This window comes from Pezoporus flaviventris, unplaced genomic scaffold (genome assembly GCF_033815535.1).
Source record: "Pezoporus flaviventris isolate CSIRO_AGI_PZ_B2104156 unplaced genomic scaffold, CSIRO_AGI_Pfla_v1 ptg000013l, whole genome shotgun sequence".
NCBI lineage: Eukaryota > Metazoa > Chordata > Aves > Psittaciformes > Psittacidae > Pezoporus > Pezoporus flaviventris.
Window position 1 is genome coordinate 11523221 of NW_026892561.1, and position 18167 is coordinate 11541387.

Genomic DNA, 18167 nt, shown 5'->3' on the forward strand with positions numbered 1-18167 from the left:
CTTCTTTTGGTTTGTCATATGGCTCTCTGTGTTTTTTTTTTTTTATAGCTGTTCATTATTTACTTGTTTATTTTTGATATTCATAAAATCTGTCCTACATAGGTTTGAAAATGAGAGCTATTTGTTTTGCAGTTTAATGAAGAGAATGGCAAACAGCCTCTGTGCCTCTGGTGTCCAAAGTGATCAGCATATTTAACATGCTCAGCGTGACACTAAGATATTACAGCCGATAACAGTTGTAATTGACTTACAGCCTCCCTTTCCCTCCCTCCTTTGGATGCTGGGGATTTGAGACCCCAGGAAGATGTAGTGATGCAGAGGGCAGAAGTGTTAGAAAGGTTTTACCTGCACTTTGAGTGGAGGCTCTCTGATGTAGCGGCATGGTGTTGATTCAGGTGAAAAACAGGGAATTTGCAATGAGCATTGAGTGACACCCCCCAACCCCCTCCCCTTGATTCTGAGCATTTAGCAAAGGCAAAAAGAGAAATTCAGACTTGGCAAAAGTAGAGTGCCTGGAGCCAAAAAAAGCCATTCTTATTAGCGCTAGCAAAGGTTTACTTTTCTGGCTTATTGAATGAAAACTCCCTAGAGTGTCCAGGCTTTATCCTGTGTTAACAAGAAGGGGTAAAGCTGGCTTGTCAGAAATGGACCGCCGTGTAATGTGTCTGTAAAACACAAGAGTGAGGCCAAGCCGAACTGGAGTGCTGATGACAAAGGAAAATATTCATCTTTTCCTCTCAAATCCTATTTATTTTCTCTGTGAATGATTGTGGTAGACCACTGAGCTGCTATGGACTGATGAACTAAATCATAATGCTGCACTGTCAAAATAGTGTCAGTGCACTACTGTTCAGTGTCATGTCTTACATAGGTAGATTTGTATTTTGAATGACCTGCTGCACTGGGAAGTGAGCTGGGAAACCAGGCTGATGTGAGGTGGGCATTTCTGTGGGCATCCTCAATTTAGGGTATTCATTAGGGTGTTTACTGTGCACTATTTCAGACATCTGGGTCGTTTCAGAGCACTATGCAGCTGAATGCATTGAAGTAATGTTTGTTTTGTTTTTGGTTTTGTTTTTTTTTTTTGCTGCAAGATTGGATGACCATGGTCAAATCTTGTTCTTACTGTGTTATTCCCTTCCCTAATACTGTATTCTTTACCTACAACTTGTGAAGAGATGTTTTGGGTTTAGAAATCCAGTGTTTAAGGTGACAATAGGGACTGGTTAATCCAGATTTGGAGAGAAGACTGGTAAATTTTAAAAATTTAGTTGCTTTTAATGGAAAATACGTCTTTGTTAACCAGTTTTAGACAGAGCAGAGTTAGCCTCTCCATTCTTGCAATTTGCAACTTGTTTAATTGGAACAGAATCAGACATTGCTTGTTTACCATCAGTATTAGAAGGATGTTAACTGAATCAGCACAGGGTCTTACTTGTCTTTGGAATTTTTTGTAAGATCTCATAACTTCGACGATTTTCTGCAATCTAGTAATGTACCACTAATGCAAAGTTGTTCATGTAAGTCAGTTTTTGAAAAAAACATATTGAAGGCTTAGGAATAATTCCAGTGCATCTGAAGATATGTTCAGGGTTGAAAACAAGAGCTGGGTCTCATTGCAGATACGTGTAAAACTAGCTCTTGGATCATAAGCAGCATTGGTCTCATTCTAGTATTTTACTAATGTGGTTTAGACGGTTTTACTAATCACACTGCACTAATTAAATTCTTACGTTACAGGTTATAGGAAGTTTAACTTTTGTTTTTTTTAGATTGGGAAAGTGTCATGATGGGAAAGCATGTGGATACATGATTTCTCAGGAGACTAGGTAGTCTATTATATTGTATGAATATATATCTACTCACCCTTGCCTCCTCCTCTTCCCCCTCTTTCCTCTGCAGAGTGTCTCGGATATATTACAGAATTACTTAGTTTCATAAACTGGGTTATGAAAGGCAGTGGGGGTGCTGCATGTGTGGCAAGCTAGGTCATGCGGGATTTATAAGAAGGACTGCCTGGGTCCTGCTAGTTCTTCAGTATGTACGAGCTGTGCAGCTACCGCTGATGTTCTTTACCTCTCTGTGCCTCATCGTCTGTTAATGCTAGTGTAGATTTAATTTCTGTAATGGGGATGTTAAAGCTTGGCTGAGGTTGCAAATGCTCACGGTGTTTCTAAGATGATTTGGAAAATTAAGCACTATATGGTAAAATACTCCAGCGTTAGTCTGAAAGACTTTTCAGCCAAAGAAAAACATCCTTGCTTAGCTGGGGAGATCTCTATGTCCCCCTTTCTCTTAATTGCCTGAAAAGCTGTATGGAACAGGAGGGAAAAAGCAGCTCTTGAGCATGCTGTGTCAGTTGTCCAGAAGCTCTTAAAAGGCTCTTTTTTGGCTTTAGAAAATAAAACCTTGGGAAGGTTAAAAAGAGTAGAGTTGGGACGCAGCAGTCCTTTAGAGGTCTTTCTCATCAAAGATAAAAGCATTTCAAGGAGCATGCTTGGAGCAGCTTTCTCTTATCTCTGGGGTGCTCTTGAGTAACGTTGAGGAGAGAGGGATGGCCAACAGTGGCACGTGTTCAGCAGCAGTTGTGTTCCGTCTGTAAGAAGTTTCAGAAGTACAGAAGAGCAAGGAATCGAGACAGGGGTTCTAAGTTATTCAGGACTTGAAGCAGAGCTTATGAACACAGTATGAAGAGGTGCCCAATACCTTTGGAGTGTACGGGTTTGAACATTAACATTTCCATTACTGATCTAGTCTTCTTTAACAGCATATATATGAAGAAACCTAACAAGGTGAACTGTGTTGTTTCTAGTGGAGGGCTGGTTTTTTTTTCTATGGAGACTGCAGTTTGACCCAGAGGTAGGGATTTAAGTTACAGCTGAAATTTTCTGGGCAGCTTTTATTACACTCTGAAATTCAAGCAACCTTTTGCTCTAGGGAGTTTCTCTCTGCCCCACCCACAACCAAAGCAGTCAGTGATCCAGAGAAAAAGTTTATTAAGGTCTGAGGGGAAGTAAGTTATTTGCACAAGGCAGCGCTCACCATGGTCTGCTTTTTCTGCTCACAAAGAAGTAACTTAAAACGTCTTTGCCTGGTCCTACTTGCTTGGTTTGGGATTTGTTGTTGTGAAATGCCACTGACATCTCTCTGTTGCTGATAGATGGATGGTCAAAAGGACAAGGATGACGGCAGTGTCTGTAGCCAGAATGCGCTCTGGCTCCAGCTCATGTCTGGGTACCTTTTTCAGGATTAGCTTTTGTTATGCTGATGAATAGTTGGTTCAGAACTGCACTATTTTTTACTTGGAGCCACATAGAGTTTCTCAAATATATGGGTTGCATTAAAACTTGTTTGCTGTGAAGCTGTTAGTCTTTATTTGAAAACTCACAAAGAAGCGAACTCAAACCCTGTTGCATTGGTTTTCAAACACTGCTTATTTTTTAATGCCTTTTTAGAAAAATGTGAGTTACTGTTAATCTGGTAGGGGCTGGTTAGTTTCTTCTGAATACTTACTGCAGCAGCACACTGAGTTAAATTCTATGTCTGTAGGCTACAGCAATCTAGAGGGAACAATGTACTGCACAAAACACTTAAATTTATCCTTAAAATATTTTGCATTTATTCTTAGTTGAATAGTTTCTGCTGGTTTTGGTATCATAAAAACATGAATATCCTTTCTGAAACTGTGTTTTCTTATTGAAATAGATAAAGTAAGTTCACAAGATCAGGAATTCTTACTTAATTTAAAACAGCAACAATAAAAAGTCTCATAGGTTTTGCAGCTATTTCCTAGAGAGATGTTGAGTACTGCAGGTGGTGCTTTGGTTATTGTTTTTGGTTTTAACACAACCTTTTCCCCTTACACCCTTCTCCTCTCTCCAGTTTAAAAAAAAGCCCAGGAAGCAATGAATTTAAGAAAGATAAAGCACAGGTATGTCACTATCCACTTGAAGGTAAACGAAGATGTTTCAGACCCCTTGTGTGCACTGATATATTATGGAAATAATGATAAAACTTGAGTCTCAAGAAGTCAGAATCTTCTGGACAGACTTATATCGTCATGGCAATTTCTACTCAGCAGGAGCTCCTTTGCAATTGTAATCTCTGCTGAATGCAGTGCATCCTTTGTGAATTTGCAGATTTTTTTTTTGTTTTATTTTATTTTGGTTGCAAACCGGTCTCAGCCCAGTGCAAAAGATCTCGGGATATGATATGACTCTCTCTTCATAATTGCTTCTGGGTTGTCCTGTAGCAGTTGGTATATCACCATTTAATTTGAGGGCACATCTTTTACCTCCAGGCACAGGGCCCTCTGCCAGGGTAGGCCACGCTCTGGCTGTCCTGCACTAAAGCACTGCTAGCTATTTCATGCTGTTTGTTGAAATATGTGCAATAAAAGTGCTTGTGACTGAAGAGCACCTGTCTGTAGCTGGATGTGGGAAAAAGGGCTTGTTTTTCTGTATAAATACACATAAAATCACTTGGCCTCAGATGTTAGTTCTCCTTCATTTCCCTGTGTGAGAAATCACAAGCACACTTGTATTGTGGGAAAGGGATGCCCACACCGAAGCACTGAAGTGGCATTGCTTCTCTCTTAAAGAGAAGCCTACTTGGCTATTTAATAATCTTGTATTCTGCCACAGTCATATTGCTTTCATTGAGAGCCACAGAAGTTGTTCCATAATGTTTTCTCTTAATTCCCTTCTTTCTCTCCTTGGGGAAGAAAGTGAGTGTCAGTCTTGTTGATGTTTATGTGCTCAGAGAGCAAACTTATCATTGGTTAATATTAACATTGGCTAATATAAAAGGAGTTACACTTTCTACTTCTGAAAATGATTTACAGTTCATCAAATTTTGTTGTCTGGCATTTTGTGATCTTTATCCTTTCCAGTTCTCCTTGCCAAAAGGGTATTTTTAAAGCCTCAACATGCTTTAGTACTTCTAAGACTCCTAAGTGACCCTTGGATCCTGCCACTTAAATTTTTACATAGTTGTTGTGTGCTTTCAAAGTAACGTTAGTTTCAGGTATCAGAAATACATCCATGCAGTCCTGTCCATTGGGCTTGGAGAGGCCAAGCCAGTGTGGCACCAGACTCAGCTCTTCGGATCTGTAATTGCCACGATGTTCCAGAATCCTTTCATATATCTGTAATATATAAAGCCAGCTTTGTAGTTAAAAGTAATTTGGTTTTACATGAATGTTAATTTTTCTCTAACTTCCCAAACTCTAGTAGACGGGGCTGAAGCATGATCTAGCTTCATACAGTAAGATATGGAAGAGGTTGTACAGTTACTCAGTTGGCTGGTGAGAGAATGAAATTGTTAGCAAAAGGGAGCACTCTGCTGTCAAATCTTCTATCACAGCTACTGCACTCTATCACCATAATTATGTTTTTTCAAATGCAAATGATAGTTTTAAGAATTCTTCCTTTGGTACATCATTTACAGGAGCAGTTTGGTTCGTATTTCTCAGTTGGAGACAAATCTCATCAGAGGCTAAGGACAGGAGATTTTCACCCATTTTGTTTATACCCTTTTCTCTGAAGCGATTTATTAGGTCAGAATACAACAAATTGTAGGGTCATATGAAGAGGCTCCTTCAGTAGAGCATTTTGTTGATTAAACTGCTGTTACTGCTTCTCATCTGAGGAGAGCAACCTATGTGTAGCACGAAGGGAATGCTGGAGCGGTGGCAGAGAGACCTGTTGGTCCCTTGTTCTCAGCCACTGCATGTTTTGAATCCCTACGAAAAATGGCAGGGCCCTAGATTCAATTTTATTGTTGTTCTTTAAGGTAGAGAAATATAGGTTGTGCTGGGTTTTGGGAGTGGGAAAATCTTAACCCAGTCATTTGCAAAACCGATTTGATATATTCAGAGAAAATGTTCTTTCTATTCCTGCCTCCTCCTCTCCCCTTGACACAAGTACATCAATAACATTTGTACTTTCAACTTTAACGTGTATCACTTTTTGGCATTCTGTTTAATGATCACTGACCTTGAGAGATTACATCCACAAACCTGCCAAATTCACAGCTACAGTACAGGTGTACTGTCAGTTTTTATTAAAAATTTCTGTCTTTATGTCAAGTAAAATTTGGTATTCCAAATTACTGGTGTTCAGCGATTGATGGCATTTTTATTTATTTTCTTCTCTGCTCTTTTTCTTCCATATCCTCTGCTTCTCCAGGTATGAAGATGAATAATGCAGACCACTGGTTTCGATGATGCTGGGCTTTTATAACTGGATTCATTAAGGAATACAAAGAAAATTCTTACAGGGATCAATAATGGTGTCTTCTGGCTGCAGAATGCAAAGTTTTTGGTTTCTGCTTGTTATCAGCTTCCTGCAGTGTACTGAAGGTAAGCTAGAAGTTTTTTTTCACTTGATTTTGCAGATAAGATGAATGGTCTGTACAGTTAATTTCTGTTAAATGACTTGAAGTTTTAGGATGTCAAATTAGAAGTACCTGTAGCATGTTCTAGGTTTAATTTTTAAGAATCAAATTCTCTTTTTTCATTGAAAAAAGGAAATACATTTTTTGGTTTTGATACATACAATGTGGTATGTTGAAGCTGAAACGCAGTGTTCAGGCAATTGAAGTGACAGTATTAATATCCTTGATTGATAGGTGCTTTATTTTTGGACTCATCCTGTTTATATTTTTTATCCTCATTGCACAATCATTTAGAAACAATGTTTAGGTATGCTAAATGTGGTATAAAGCAACTAAACAGAGCAGATACCTGTTTTACCTTTCTAATTTGTTTGGCTGAAAATAAAATAGCAAACACTTCATTAAGATTAGAACTATGCGAAATTTTCAGAAAATAAAACTCAAAACTGCATACAGAAGTAGCATCTACTTAATTTTTGCTTTAAAAATGGGGAAATACTTCACTGCTATCAACTGTGGTGTTTAAAACGGCTTTTATATGAAAGAGATGAGGAAGGAAAAGGCTTCTTTAAAAAATTGCATCATCTACTCTTTATCTGGTTTTATTCATAAACTCTGTTTTATCCAGTTAGTCTGTCTCCTCATCTGTTCTGAACATGAAGAAGTCTCATTTCACTTAAATAGCTTTAAGAGCCAGTTCACCTTCCCTTCCCCCTTTCTTCTTGGATATCATCAGGATAAATTATAGAACTGGCATTTCCCACAGCACACTGCAGATTTTGGGATGGTTTCATCGTTGATGATTTGATAGCAGCTGTACTGACTGTACTGCTTGTACTGCTGTACTGACTGCTCTTTTGGTGTCTGTTGAGTCTGTGGACTTGGGTATAATCTCACTTTCATAGGAAAGTAAGTGCCATCAGCCAGGAGGTAAAATGTGTTTCAGCCTCTTTCACAGGTAAGGAAGGTAAATGCACATTAGGAGAATGGAATTACAGCTCTTATGACTGGCTGGTTAGGTAATAACTTGTGTTAATTATAAATGCTCTCACATTGCTGAAGTGGTTACGCTAGTTGAAACCAAAGGTGTAGGAAGTAGAGGCATCTGTGCTTTTTCTGAAATTTTAAAATACTAAGTTTCAAATCCCTGTATGTAATACATTTGACAAAGATTCATGTGCTTACAGTTAATGCTGTGCTGTGGTTGAAAACATTTGAAAGCAGAAAGGAAAAACAGGCAAACAACTTAATTTCTCTGGTTTGATTACAGTAGCAAACAGCATGGTGCAAAGAGCGTTCTGTGTGCTGAGTTTGGAAAGGAAAAAGTCAGCTGAGAACTTCTGCAGATTGAATTCTTGCTATTTGCAGGAAGCTAATTTTCATTGTCATCTGTAATATTTCAAGTTCATTTTGTTCTCTCCCTGTTTTTCTTGCTTTTAGTAGCCAGTAGCAATCTTTTGATGCTTCAGTTGTGAATTTACTTTTTTAAAGTCTATACAAGAGCTGCTTTTTCAGCTAAAAGAAACAGGAAAGGAAATTGGGAACAGATAACAGAATCATACCAAATTAATTGTAAATTCTTAAAATAAATGAAATACGGTGGCTCTGTATACTGAAAATGAATATTAATATAGAGTTGGCTTCCAGCCACAGAAGCAAAATGAATACCGCATTATTACACTTTCTCACAAGATTACATTGCCTTCTGCTTCAGTAATAAGAGATGCCAAGTGTAACGTGCTTTAGTAGCACTTCATGCCTGGAAGTACGAACATGAACAAAGGTTAAAATAAGAGCATCTAACTTTTGCTAGAAATAAGGAAGTCTTTAGTTCTCTTACTTGGAACTTCGGGATTTTTATAGACATTTTATGTGTGTATGGAGGTTGTTGCAGTTAGTGGGGGCGATGAAACCTGGCTGAATTCCTTGCTGTTACATTTTAATGTTTCTGTAGAGTTAAATAGGGGGAAGGGGGATGGAGATCCTGGGTGTGGACAAGTGATTCATTTGTTCATATAATGAGACATTTTCCAATCAAGCTAAGTCTCATTACCTTCAGAGTGCTTTAGCTTTAACTCACCAGGGAATTAGCAAGCAGCACAGTTGTCTGAAGGCTGCAATTTTATTCTAGTGTTACCTGTCCAAACAGGAATCCTATCTGTGGTTAAGAAATCCTTGGTTTTGCTTTGGTTTCCTTGGCTAGCGCAGTCCAGGTGGGGTTGCTTTTGAAGCAGTCCCTTCCTTCAGGTAAAATGAACCTGAAACAGATGAATGCTGGAAGCTGGAGGGGAAAACTGCACCGAGTTGTTACACAGTGGTGATGCATGGATCAACAATAGGTCAATGTTGTTGTGTAGAGGCTTGAAAAAAGTGTAGAGGCTTGAAAAACATTGTTATTACCATCAACAGCAAGCATTGTAGCCCTAAATAAGGCAAAGATAAGAGACAGGAAAAAAGTGAAAAGTTGAAGTCATGAGCTTGAATATTAATATCATTTCTGAAGGTATTTTTCTAGCATATTCTGCTAAAGGTGTCTTTAAAACTACAATGTTGTTATAAAAGACAGACGGAATGAACTACCTTGGAAAGTATTTAGGAGTTACACAGGTGGTTGTGTGAAGTCTGACCTTGTACCATGGCTGATTGCTTAGGGAATATGGGAGCTCCCACTGTGGCTGTACCATAGTCTGTCCCCATCACATGTCCCATGTTGTCCTGTCTCTCTGGCTTGAATAGGAGGGTGTTTGCGCTCCTGTCTGTCCCGTTCAGCCGAGTCCCACACAGTTCTTTACCTGGTTTCTACAAACTGCAGGAAATTAATTACTTTTGGCAGCACCTCTTCCCCTACCCCCCCTCCTAATTAGGAGAAATCATCCAACAAGTTAAAAATTATCTGAGAAAATACAGAAAGTCAGAGGGTGAGATCACACATGCCTTGTTTCCATAGCAAAGCAGAGTAAAAAGCTTATTATACATATTATTGGTTTCTCTTCAAACAAGTTAAGACATACACTAATATGCATATGAAAAAAAGATGTCAGAGCTAAACATTCTGATTAGGATCGACTTTTGGACTCTACAAGTTTTGATATTTTAAGCTTTATCTTGCTTACAAAGGCCACCTTTTTGACTAGCTTTAGATACCTTTTGTTTTTATTGTCTTCTGCTGCTTGAGAACCACAAGTGCTTGGGAAGCACTGGAATAATTTTCTTTCCTTACATTTTATTACAATCAAGGTTTAATTCTAATTCATTTTCTTATGTATTATTATCTATGCTTTGTCCAAAGGAAGAAGCATCATGCTTCCATTATCTGTTTAATTCCATTTATCTAAACGGCATTAATTAAAAAAAAAAAAAAATCCAGCCTGTCTTTGCCTCTGAATGTACATTTTAATTAACATGATGCTGAGAAATATAAATTCCACTTATGCCAGGCAAGGAGCCGAGTGCTAAATTGGTAGCAGTTTTAAGTGTGTATCCAGTGTTAGTGTATTTGCTAAAAGAAAAGCATACTACATACAGATAATGTACATTGGGCCACTACAAAGGTTTTTGCTCTTTTAGTGCATTGCTTCAGACCTTCAGCTTCCTCTTGAGCCACTAGGAGTGTGTAAAGTATATGGCACAGGTACTCAACAAACTGTAGAAACATACCAGGTTTCCTACACATTTACTAAGAGGTATTAGTAGGATTTTGCCCAGGATAAAAATTGAAAAAATCTTGTACTCTGGAATTGAGAAGAAATCAACTTCTGTTAATTAGTGGATTTAAGTTCTGCAAGGGGTGAAACCCATTGCAGAGTCACGTAAGAGCAAATAGGAGCACTAATTTAATTTCTAGCCAGGGAATTTTTCAGAGTGAGAGCTCTGTGAAGCAAAGTTAGTAGGCAACTACTTGGTTTAACAGTGGTTGCAAAGAATCCAAAGCATCCATAAGCATATCTGGCATGCTAAGGACTGCAAATTATTGCCCACCCCTTGAAGAGTCACTCTTGTAAGCCTTCCAATACTATCTTCATTTTTATCATGTATACCTAATGTGTTTTATGATTTTTTGTTAAATATTTTTTCTTAGTTGGCTAATGCACAGTATTCAGAAGGAAATATCTGTGTAAAAGAGAGCAGTTGTATTTCTGCAGAAAGCAACTGCTGCACCAATTCCTATTTTGTTTCCTGGAAGAGCATGCCGTTTTTCACTGGGATATTCTGGTACTTACTTATCTGGGACATCTCTTTCCTTTTCTGAGGGAGGTATAGGACCAACATATCTTCTAAAAAGGAAATTGATCTAAACAGTGAGACCAAAATTCTTCTTAAAGAAGCATGTCTGTTAAACTTGTCAAGTACATTTCCATATAGTAGAGACTGACAGGCTGCCTGGAAAAGCCAGATTCTTTAGAGTGCCGGCAATGAATATGCTTTCATGTATTCCCTGAGCAGTGAGGTCTGATGGATGCTGCACTGTAACGTTAAATTTTTGAAACCAAAGCAAAACCACCATTATTTTAAAATGTAGAAGAACCATGTAAAAGAATGCGTGAAGAACCATTTTAAATACTTTACTAACTCTTACATGAGAATTTTCGAGGAAGTGTTAATATAATGCTCTTATAATTCAAGCAAGCAAAAGTATAAATGTGTAATTACTATGAGATGAATAATAGTAGTACTATTTTGATACTGTTTTCTTCCTCACTTATTTAAAAGACATTCTTCTTCATGAGGGGAGATTTTACATCTTCTTCAGCTCTGTATTCAGAGGAAGAAAAGAACCCTATAACATGTAGAACGATAGAAATAGTGTCTTGTGCTAAGGGCAAATGTTATATTTTTCAGAGCCCTCTAAGCTATTACTTCAGTTTACCATCTTTTGTTGCTGTAACCTCCGTGTGTCTCAGTGGGTGAGGTGAGCTATGCATCTGACCACCACAGTGAGAGCAGATTGCTTTAACCTTCAGCTAACCTGCACTGACACAATTGCCTAAGGGGCTTTTATTAAATATAAATCTGGTTATATTTTAATTAGTTTATTATGGTAAGGTACCTTTCCAAGAACACAATAGCAGAATTCTGTAATTAAAAAACGGCTTATTAGTATCGTATTACTAAATACAGAAAAAATAATTTGTTTACTTACTTTTATTAACAGTTGTATTTTAAAAGTGTTTAATTATTTTCATTTGTTTTATGTCAAGTGAAAGAATACTGTTTGTCTTAATAACAAGAGGTTTTATTTTTAACAAAATTGTCTTTATACTGTACTTTTTAGGTCATAGTCTAAAATGGAAGTATAACTGCCTCAGCACTGGCTTTCTTATTACATTTAGTGTCCTTACGATCAGGTTATAAAAATTATCATAAAATATAATGAGTTTAGGTTTAATGTTTGTTGCCAGGTTCTACAAGCACATAATGGGTTTTATACTTGCAGGTAGGTCCATTGATGTCCATGGTCTACCCCCTGTGCATAAACGGTACAGAAAAGCAAAACATTTTGTGCTGGGTAGATGTGTTAATAGTGGCAAGTGTGCATAGGACAAAAGCACTGCAGAAAAAGTATCTGTGCAAACAGGTTTAATCATGTTTCATGTATGTGCCTGCTTGCATGTTTGTATAGCGTTCCAGGTTGTGTTACGGGAGGAAGAGGAGATAAAGCTATTCACAGGGAGAAGTTCTTGGCTGGTTGTCTTATCCATACTCTCATCATAAATGCACTTAATACTACAGGAGCTCCCAACATGTTCTGCAGTTGTATATATTATACAGTAACCTTCGTGAAAGCGACAATTAAAAGTTGCCTGGCTTTTTACATTAGTGTCATAGTTACACATCAACATTGGTTGGTTGAAGAATATATATAGTTGCTCCTTCTGATTATTTTTATTAATATGGCCTCATAGTTGGATAATATGGTTCTAAAGCAGCACTTGTTTGTGTTATAACCTGTCCAAGTATAAAATCATTAGAAAGAAAGGAAAGAAATAAACCATACATACATAGTAAAGGTCATGAATAATTTTGTTGTACTTTCAGTTTTACATGGTACTTACTGCCTGGTACCTGGTATTACATAGTTCCTGTGTTGGTAGAATCACACTGCAGGTTGGTTTTTTTTATTTTTCCTAATCACTTCAAATTTGATAAAATGCCATTCAACACTGAATCAGCTCCAGTTTTACTAATTTCTATAGATACTACTAGTTTATCCATTGGTGGTTTGTTTTGATTTACATTTTGAATGAGATATATGAATGCTGGATATTTTTCCACTCATTCACTTTTTTCAGAAATACTGAACTTTTACATTTTTAACACAGGATAAATTTTATATGGGTGATGCTGTAAATGAGCCCTGCCTCAAATACAAAGACATTTTATGATAAATTGAATATGCATTTCTGGTGGATAGCATCCATTTCTGATGGATAGCAGCTGAAAAAATCCTTTTACTTGAAGGTGTCCCAAATTCCTGCTCTTCCAGGAAGTGTGTTGAACTCTTACACTGGCTTTCAAAACCCAATTGTGCTAAAGCTCTTTGTGTTTCTGTAATGTCTTCTGGCTTTCTTTTGAAGTATAAAGGAATAGAGTTGTATCAACGTTAGCTCAGTTTGTGGGTCCTTCATTCAGTCAGGGAGACAATTCATCCATGACCTGGTGGCATTAAGGGAGCCCGTGTAAACGAATGTGAGTGTGTTGTTAGTGATGAGGGAGATTCCCTGGTTGTTCCTTCTGAGCTTGGACCAGTCTAGGTTATTGGGAATGTTTCATTCTTCTTTTTTTCTGGATTTATAGCAGTATAACAATCACTGGTGTTTTCTCGGTGTATAGAGTGTATGTGTGGGAGACTAGTTGGGAAGCAAAATGATTATTTTTTTTCTTTTCAACTGTTGCCTGAGCAACACATACATGTGAGAAACCCAGGGGGACCACATAACTTTCAGTTGTTGGATACAGCACTCGATGAGTTTTATGAGGCATCTTGACAAAGGAAGGAGAGCTGGCTTTTGTGTTCTCCCTTGTCAGGGATTTTGATGTCTCTCTCAGGAGTTCGGTAGTTTTGTTCTGTTACAGCAGAAAGGAAAATTAATGCAAGGTCCTGTTTGAGCAATTTTCCTGTTAAATTTGAATTCAGTAATTCGTTTAGGAAACCTGAGAGCAAGTTGATGCTGAAACCAGATTCTTGTATCTGCTGCATTTTTAGTTGGAAAAGCAATGAGAAGTGTTTGCTTTTTAAAGACACTGATGCTATTTCACATAACTTCTGTTTTAACCATCTTCCTGGTGAGCTTCAGTCGGATTTGCCTGTTCACCACTGGTCCTGTTTGACTATGCATGTGACTTGATCTGCCTTCCACAGTATTTCACATTAATTTCTCCCTGCCGAGTTCTTTTCTCTAACTTTGGATTGCCTTTAATATTTTGTCTTTTTTTTTTTAATTATCAAATGTTACTTTAAGAATAAAGCTGTGATTTATTCTGTGCCATTGTTAACATTTACCATTGAAAGTCTATTGGAAAAATGTGGGTTTGTGGCTTAGAACTGATCATGCTTTTTAGTGGCTTAATATAAATACACTTTTAGTAAACAAAACCGAACAATTTGCTGATTGTGCTTTTGCATCATTTAATTTGCAATAGACAAAGCTGGCATGCATGAAGAGTGAAGCATGGGAAGTCCTAGAGGGCACGTGGGTGGTTTGTGATGTGGATTATTACCCATAAAGATAGATGGAGTTCACAAAACATCACTTCATCTACTAATGCACCAGCTAGAAAAATAATTAAATATATCAGTATAGCATATCATGCATAAACTGGTTTAGGCCTTCAGTTAAAATCCTGCTCAGTAATAAGAAACTTCAGATCTCTTATATTTTTATACTATTGTAAAGACATATATATATATATCTTCATATACATAAAAAGCATCTGTGCAAAGACATGTTAAAATCTCAGAATACAGAAGTCTAAAATTCATCCACATGTAAACTGTCTTGAAGGATTTGTAATATAAAGTGTTTTGTTCTGCAGTGTAAACTAACTGCCAATGGAGAAAGTAAAAAAATGCATCTAAACACCAGTGTTTCCTTTACCATTTTTTTTACAGTCAGTTTGTTACATGTATTCTATATAACAGTATCACAATTAATTTGCAGTATGAATTATTTTGAATTTCACTATGTGAGTTCTAACTCAGTCCTGGCAACAAATCCAATTACAGTATGTAACCTTACCTCTTTAATGCATTATTTTCTAGCTGTTGGATTTCTTGGATCCATTTTAACACCATTTCTATATTGCCTTTTTTTGCTACTAAAAGTTTGTTGTCACGTTAATGTCATTTGTAACAGACTCAGCAATTCTAACTTCAGTTACCTCAAAGCCTCTTCTATTTCCATTTTTTTAATTCCTATGTTAATATGGTAGATTTTAAAAAAAATAGTGATAATAACAGGGAAAAACTTTACTAAATAAAATTTTTGGTCAAGTTGTGGATGATTATGACCTGATTAAAACCAATTCTCTTGATCCTGTTTCAATTGGGAGGGATCAGATCATAACTGTGAAGAAAGAAAAAAAAAGTGCATTTAAAAGCATTCAGAGATGTTAAGCAACAATAAAACTCTGTAACCACTTAAATGACAGCAGCTGACTATTTGAATTAACTTTGTGTTTGGCTTAATTCGGGGTCCTAATTATTCCTAACTTACGTGAGTAGATTTCAATTATACAATACTGCAGGGATTTGTAGCTAAGGCAACTAAAGGAATCATTTTACACAAAGTACTTTTGTTCAACTGATTAGGCAGGTTAAAATGGAATGATAGAAAATGGGAACTCTTGTCTGATAAGGCCCAGTGAATTGTTTCCAATGACACTATGAAGAAATAACTCGAGGAAAGTTCATTATTGAAGATCTTGAGAATTTTATGCAACATCTTTATATCTTGATAACATGGCATTAGTTAACTGCTCACAAATAAATGTTTCCCATGAGTATTAGCAATAGATCTATCAACAAAAAGGTAGTTCACATTTTTGTGGTACCTTAATTTGGTCTTCATGAGGTGACTTTTACTAGAAGCTTGTAAACTAATAATTCAGTTCTTAAAAATAATTTTTAATCTCTCATTATTTATGCCATCTAATCATTTAAATAGGCAAAACATGCTATGTTTACTGCATGATATTTCATGTTTTAGGCACAAAAGCACTTTTGGATCTACAACTCTGATCTCTAATATCCCATTTATCAAAAATTGCTGTTCCATGAAAATAATTCTCAATTATGCTACATTGTTAAAATAACCTGGGGGAATTAGAGGTGAAGGAGGTATTGGAATAAAAGACTCGGGAATCAGTTTCTGTTTGTATTACCCACACAAATGTGTGTTCTTCACTGGGAATTTTTCAACAGATTATAGTTTGAGCTTAAAGACAGGCATTTATATGTATGTTTATTTAACAATGTCTACATATATGCTCAGCTAGAATTTAATTTCTATTCTTTGAGCATTTGTAAAGTCATGCTTTCCCACATTAGTTCTGCCTCATAGGGTAGGTGTCTCTATTTGATAATGATAGACCAACATCCTATGACTTAGAATGCTTATTTTTTGTTTTCTCTGGGATTTTCACACTCGCCTTTTTTTGTTTCCTTCACTATTGAAGGTTACAAGAATGCTTATTCTGCTGACTCAGGAGAACAGACAACACGATAGCAACACAATAGCATGTCTGTAACCTATACTGATAAGACTGTTTTTAGAGCTGTCAGATTTGCCTGTGTCACTTAAATATACCCCTAGACCTTATAGTCAGTCTTCAAGAGCAGCACAGCAGTTTTCTGTGTGTGTTGTGTTTAGGAAATCAGAACTCAAAGTTACCTGTAATGTTGTCTAATGATGCTCTTTAAAGGGAGGGGAAGAAAACACCTATGAAGCATATGGTTAGAATGTGTAACAGTAATTCCTAATCTAGATGCCAAATACTTTAAAAAAATGTACATAATAAATCCATAATAAATCCACTTCTGTCGTGTCCCCCCCCAACTCCATCCCCCCCAACAAATTCCACTTTTCTGTGGAAAAATCTGTATTTTTAATCATATGTGTGCTATTAACATATTAACACTACACACTTTCAATTAGTACTGCTGACAAGTTATTTAGGAAAATCTCTGGAGCATGTGGAGATGTGCACAGCTTCTCTGTGTCAGGTGTTTGCTTTCCAAAGTGAAAGTATTAAAATTCAATTATCAGAAGATGTTTGCAGTAGGCAGTGTGCCTTTGGAAGACTGTCAAGGGCAAGGGTGTGGGTGCCCTCCATGCACCTGGGCAGGAGGGCATCCACACCTGCCCTGTGAGAATGTCAAGGGGTTGGGCATGGCTGTGCTTCAGGGTATAGGCACATCAGTGAGGTGAGCCGCATACTGCTGTGCCACAGTATTTTCATCTGATAGTGGTGGGGAGCATTGAATCCTGCTCTGTCGTCACATCATCTCCTCTGTGGTGGCTCTGGCACCCATGTGGTGGTGCTGCTGCTGTGGACTGATAAATGGATCAGGACTGGCAGGAGACTATCTTTCTTTTACGAAGATATTTTCCACAGTCACCTCTCTGAACCATGTCACCTGGGCAGTGGGAAAGTGGGAGAGGTGCAGAGCTGTGAGAGTGCTCCACCTTTATGTAGATGGAAAAAAACAGTGAGATTGGTGCATCCACTGGAGCTTGGGAAACCACTGTGCCAGATGAATAGGCATTTTATTTTCAGGAGGGAAAACAGGTTTAAAATGTGTCATTCTTTGTTAGAATCTAGGATCAGTTTGACTCTTAGCACAATTAATGCTACTCTGTGGGACTCTGACATCTGAAGTCGGAATATCTAGAGCCTCAATCTTCTTGATGGTGAAGGGTATCCCAAATTGTCTGGAAGTGCAGATATGAAGACTGTCTTTGTGGCTTGGTAAGGGTGTGATTAGGTAGATGTCAGAGTGGCATCTGATTTTTTTTTTTTTTTTTTTTTTTGTCCTGAAGAGGGAAACAAGATTTCTCCAAAGGGCTGATTTCCCAGATAAGCTCATCCTTTCAAAGGTGCTTTAGGGATTTTAAGATTGCTGGGAACTGAAATTTCCTCATTGTGGCTTGGTCCTTCCAGTTCAGATTTTTTTCTTGCATTGGTAGTCAGTACAGAAGCTTTAGAGGAAGGTGCCAAAATACTAAAATGCACAAAGAGGGCTGCTTACAGTGGACATTTCTTAACTGTCTCCTGCCAGTCAGTCCCAGGAGATCCCAACTCATTGCTTAACTAAGTACTTTTTAAATATCCTAAGTTATGTCTTTAGTTTTTGGAGTGCATTACTGTGGACGTTAATCTTCTTGTCTTTAGTAGAGTTCACTTATAAAAGATAATGTCATGGAGCACATTTCTGTCTCTCTCTCTTCTTGCCTTATTTCCAGATCATTGAAGGAGTATGCTGAGCGACCCTGTTGCCCTGTAAACTGTGATCCTGGTTCTCCCCCTCCATCCTCCCATCATCGTTTTCTGATGATTTATGCCAATTTGTAAACCTCAGCTGTGCAGAGGAAATTATTCAGCTTCTCTGCATTGTCTTCCTTAGCTTTAGTTGGTCACCTAATTCAGCAAACTCGCCACTTCTCACACAAAAGTAGACTTCCTACTTTTGTTGTGCTTAAGGAATTTGTGGTTATGAAATCATTGGAAAACCTTTCAGAAAAAACATCTGTGAGTTTAAGAAGTGGACAGAA

The 18167-nt window shown here is 37.4% G+C and overlaps 1 protein-coding gene across 18 annotated transcripts in view; it reads left to right on the forward strand.

The window, feature by feature from the left end:
* The window catches only part of ADGRL2 (adhesion G protein-coupled receptor L2), a 179807-nt gene that overhangs the window by 46436 nt on the left and 115204 nt on the right, over window positions 1–18167 (forward strand). For all 18 annotated transcript variants that reach the window (XM_061451595.1, XM_061451594.1, XM_061451601.1 and 15 more), the window contains exon 2: window positions 6189–6361. In XM_061451595.1, the coding sequence (XP_061307579.1) occupies window positions 6289–6361 (73 nt within the window). In that variant the 5' untranslated portion in view covers window positions 6189–6288. The remainder of the gene's footprint in view (window positions 1–6188; window positions 6362–18167) is intronic.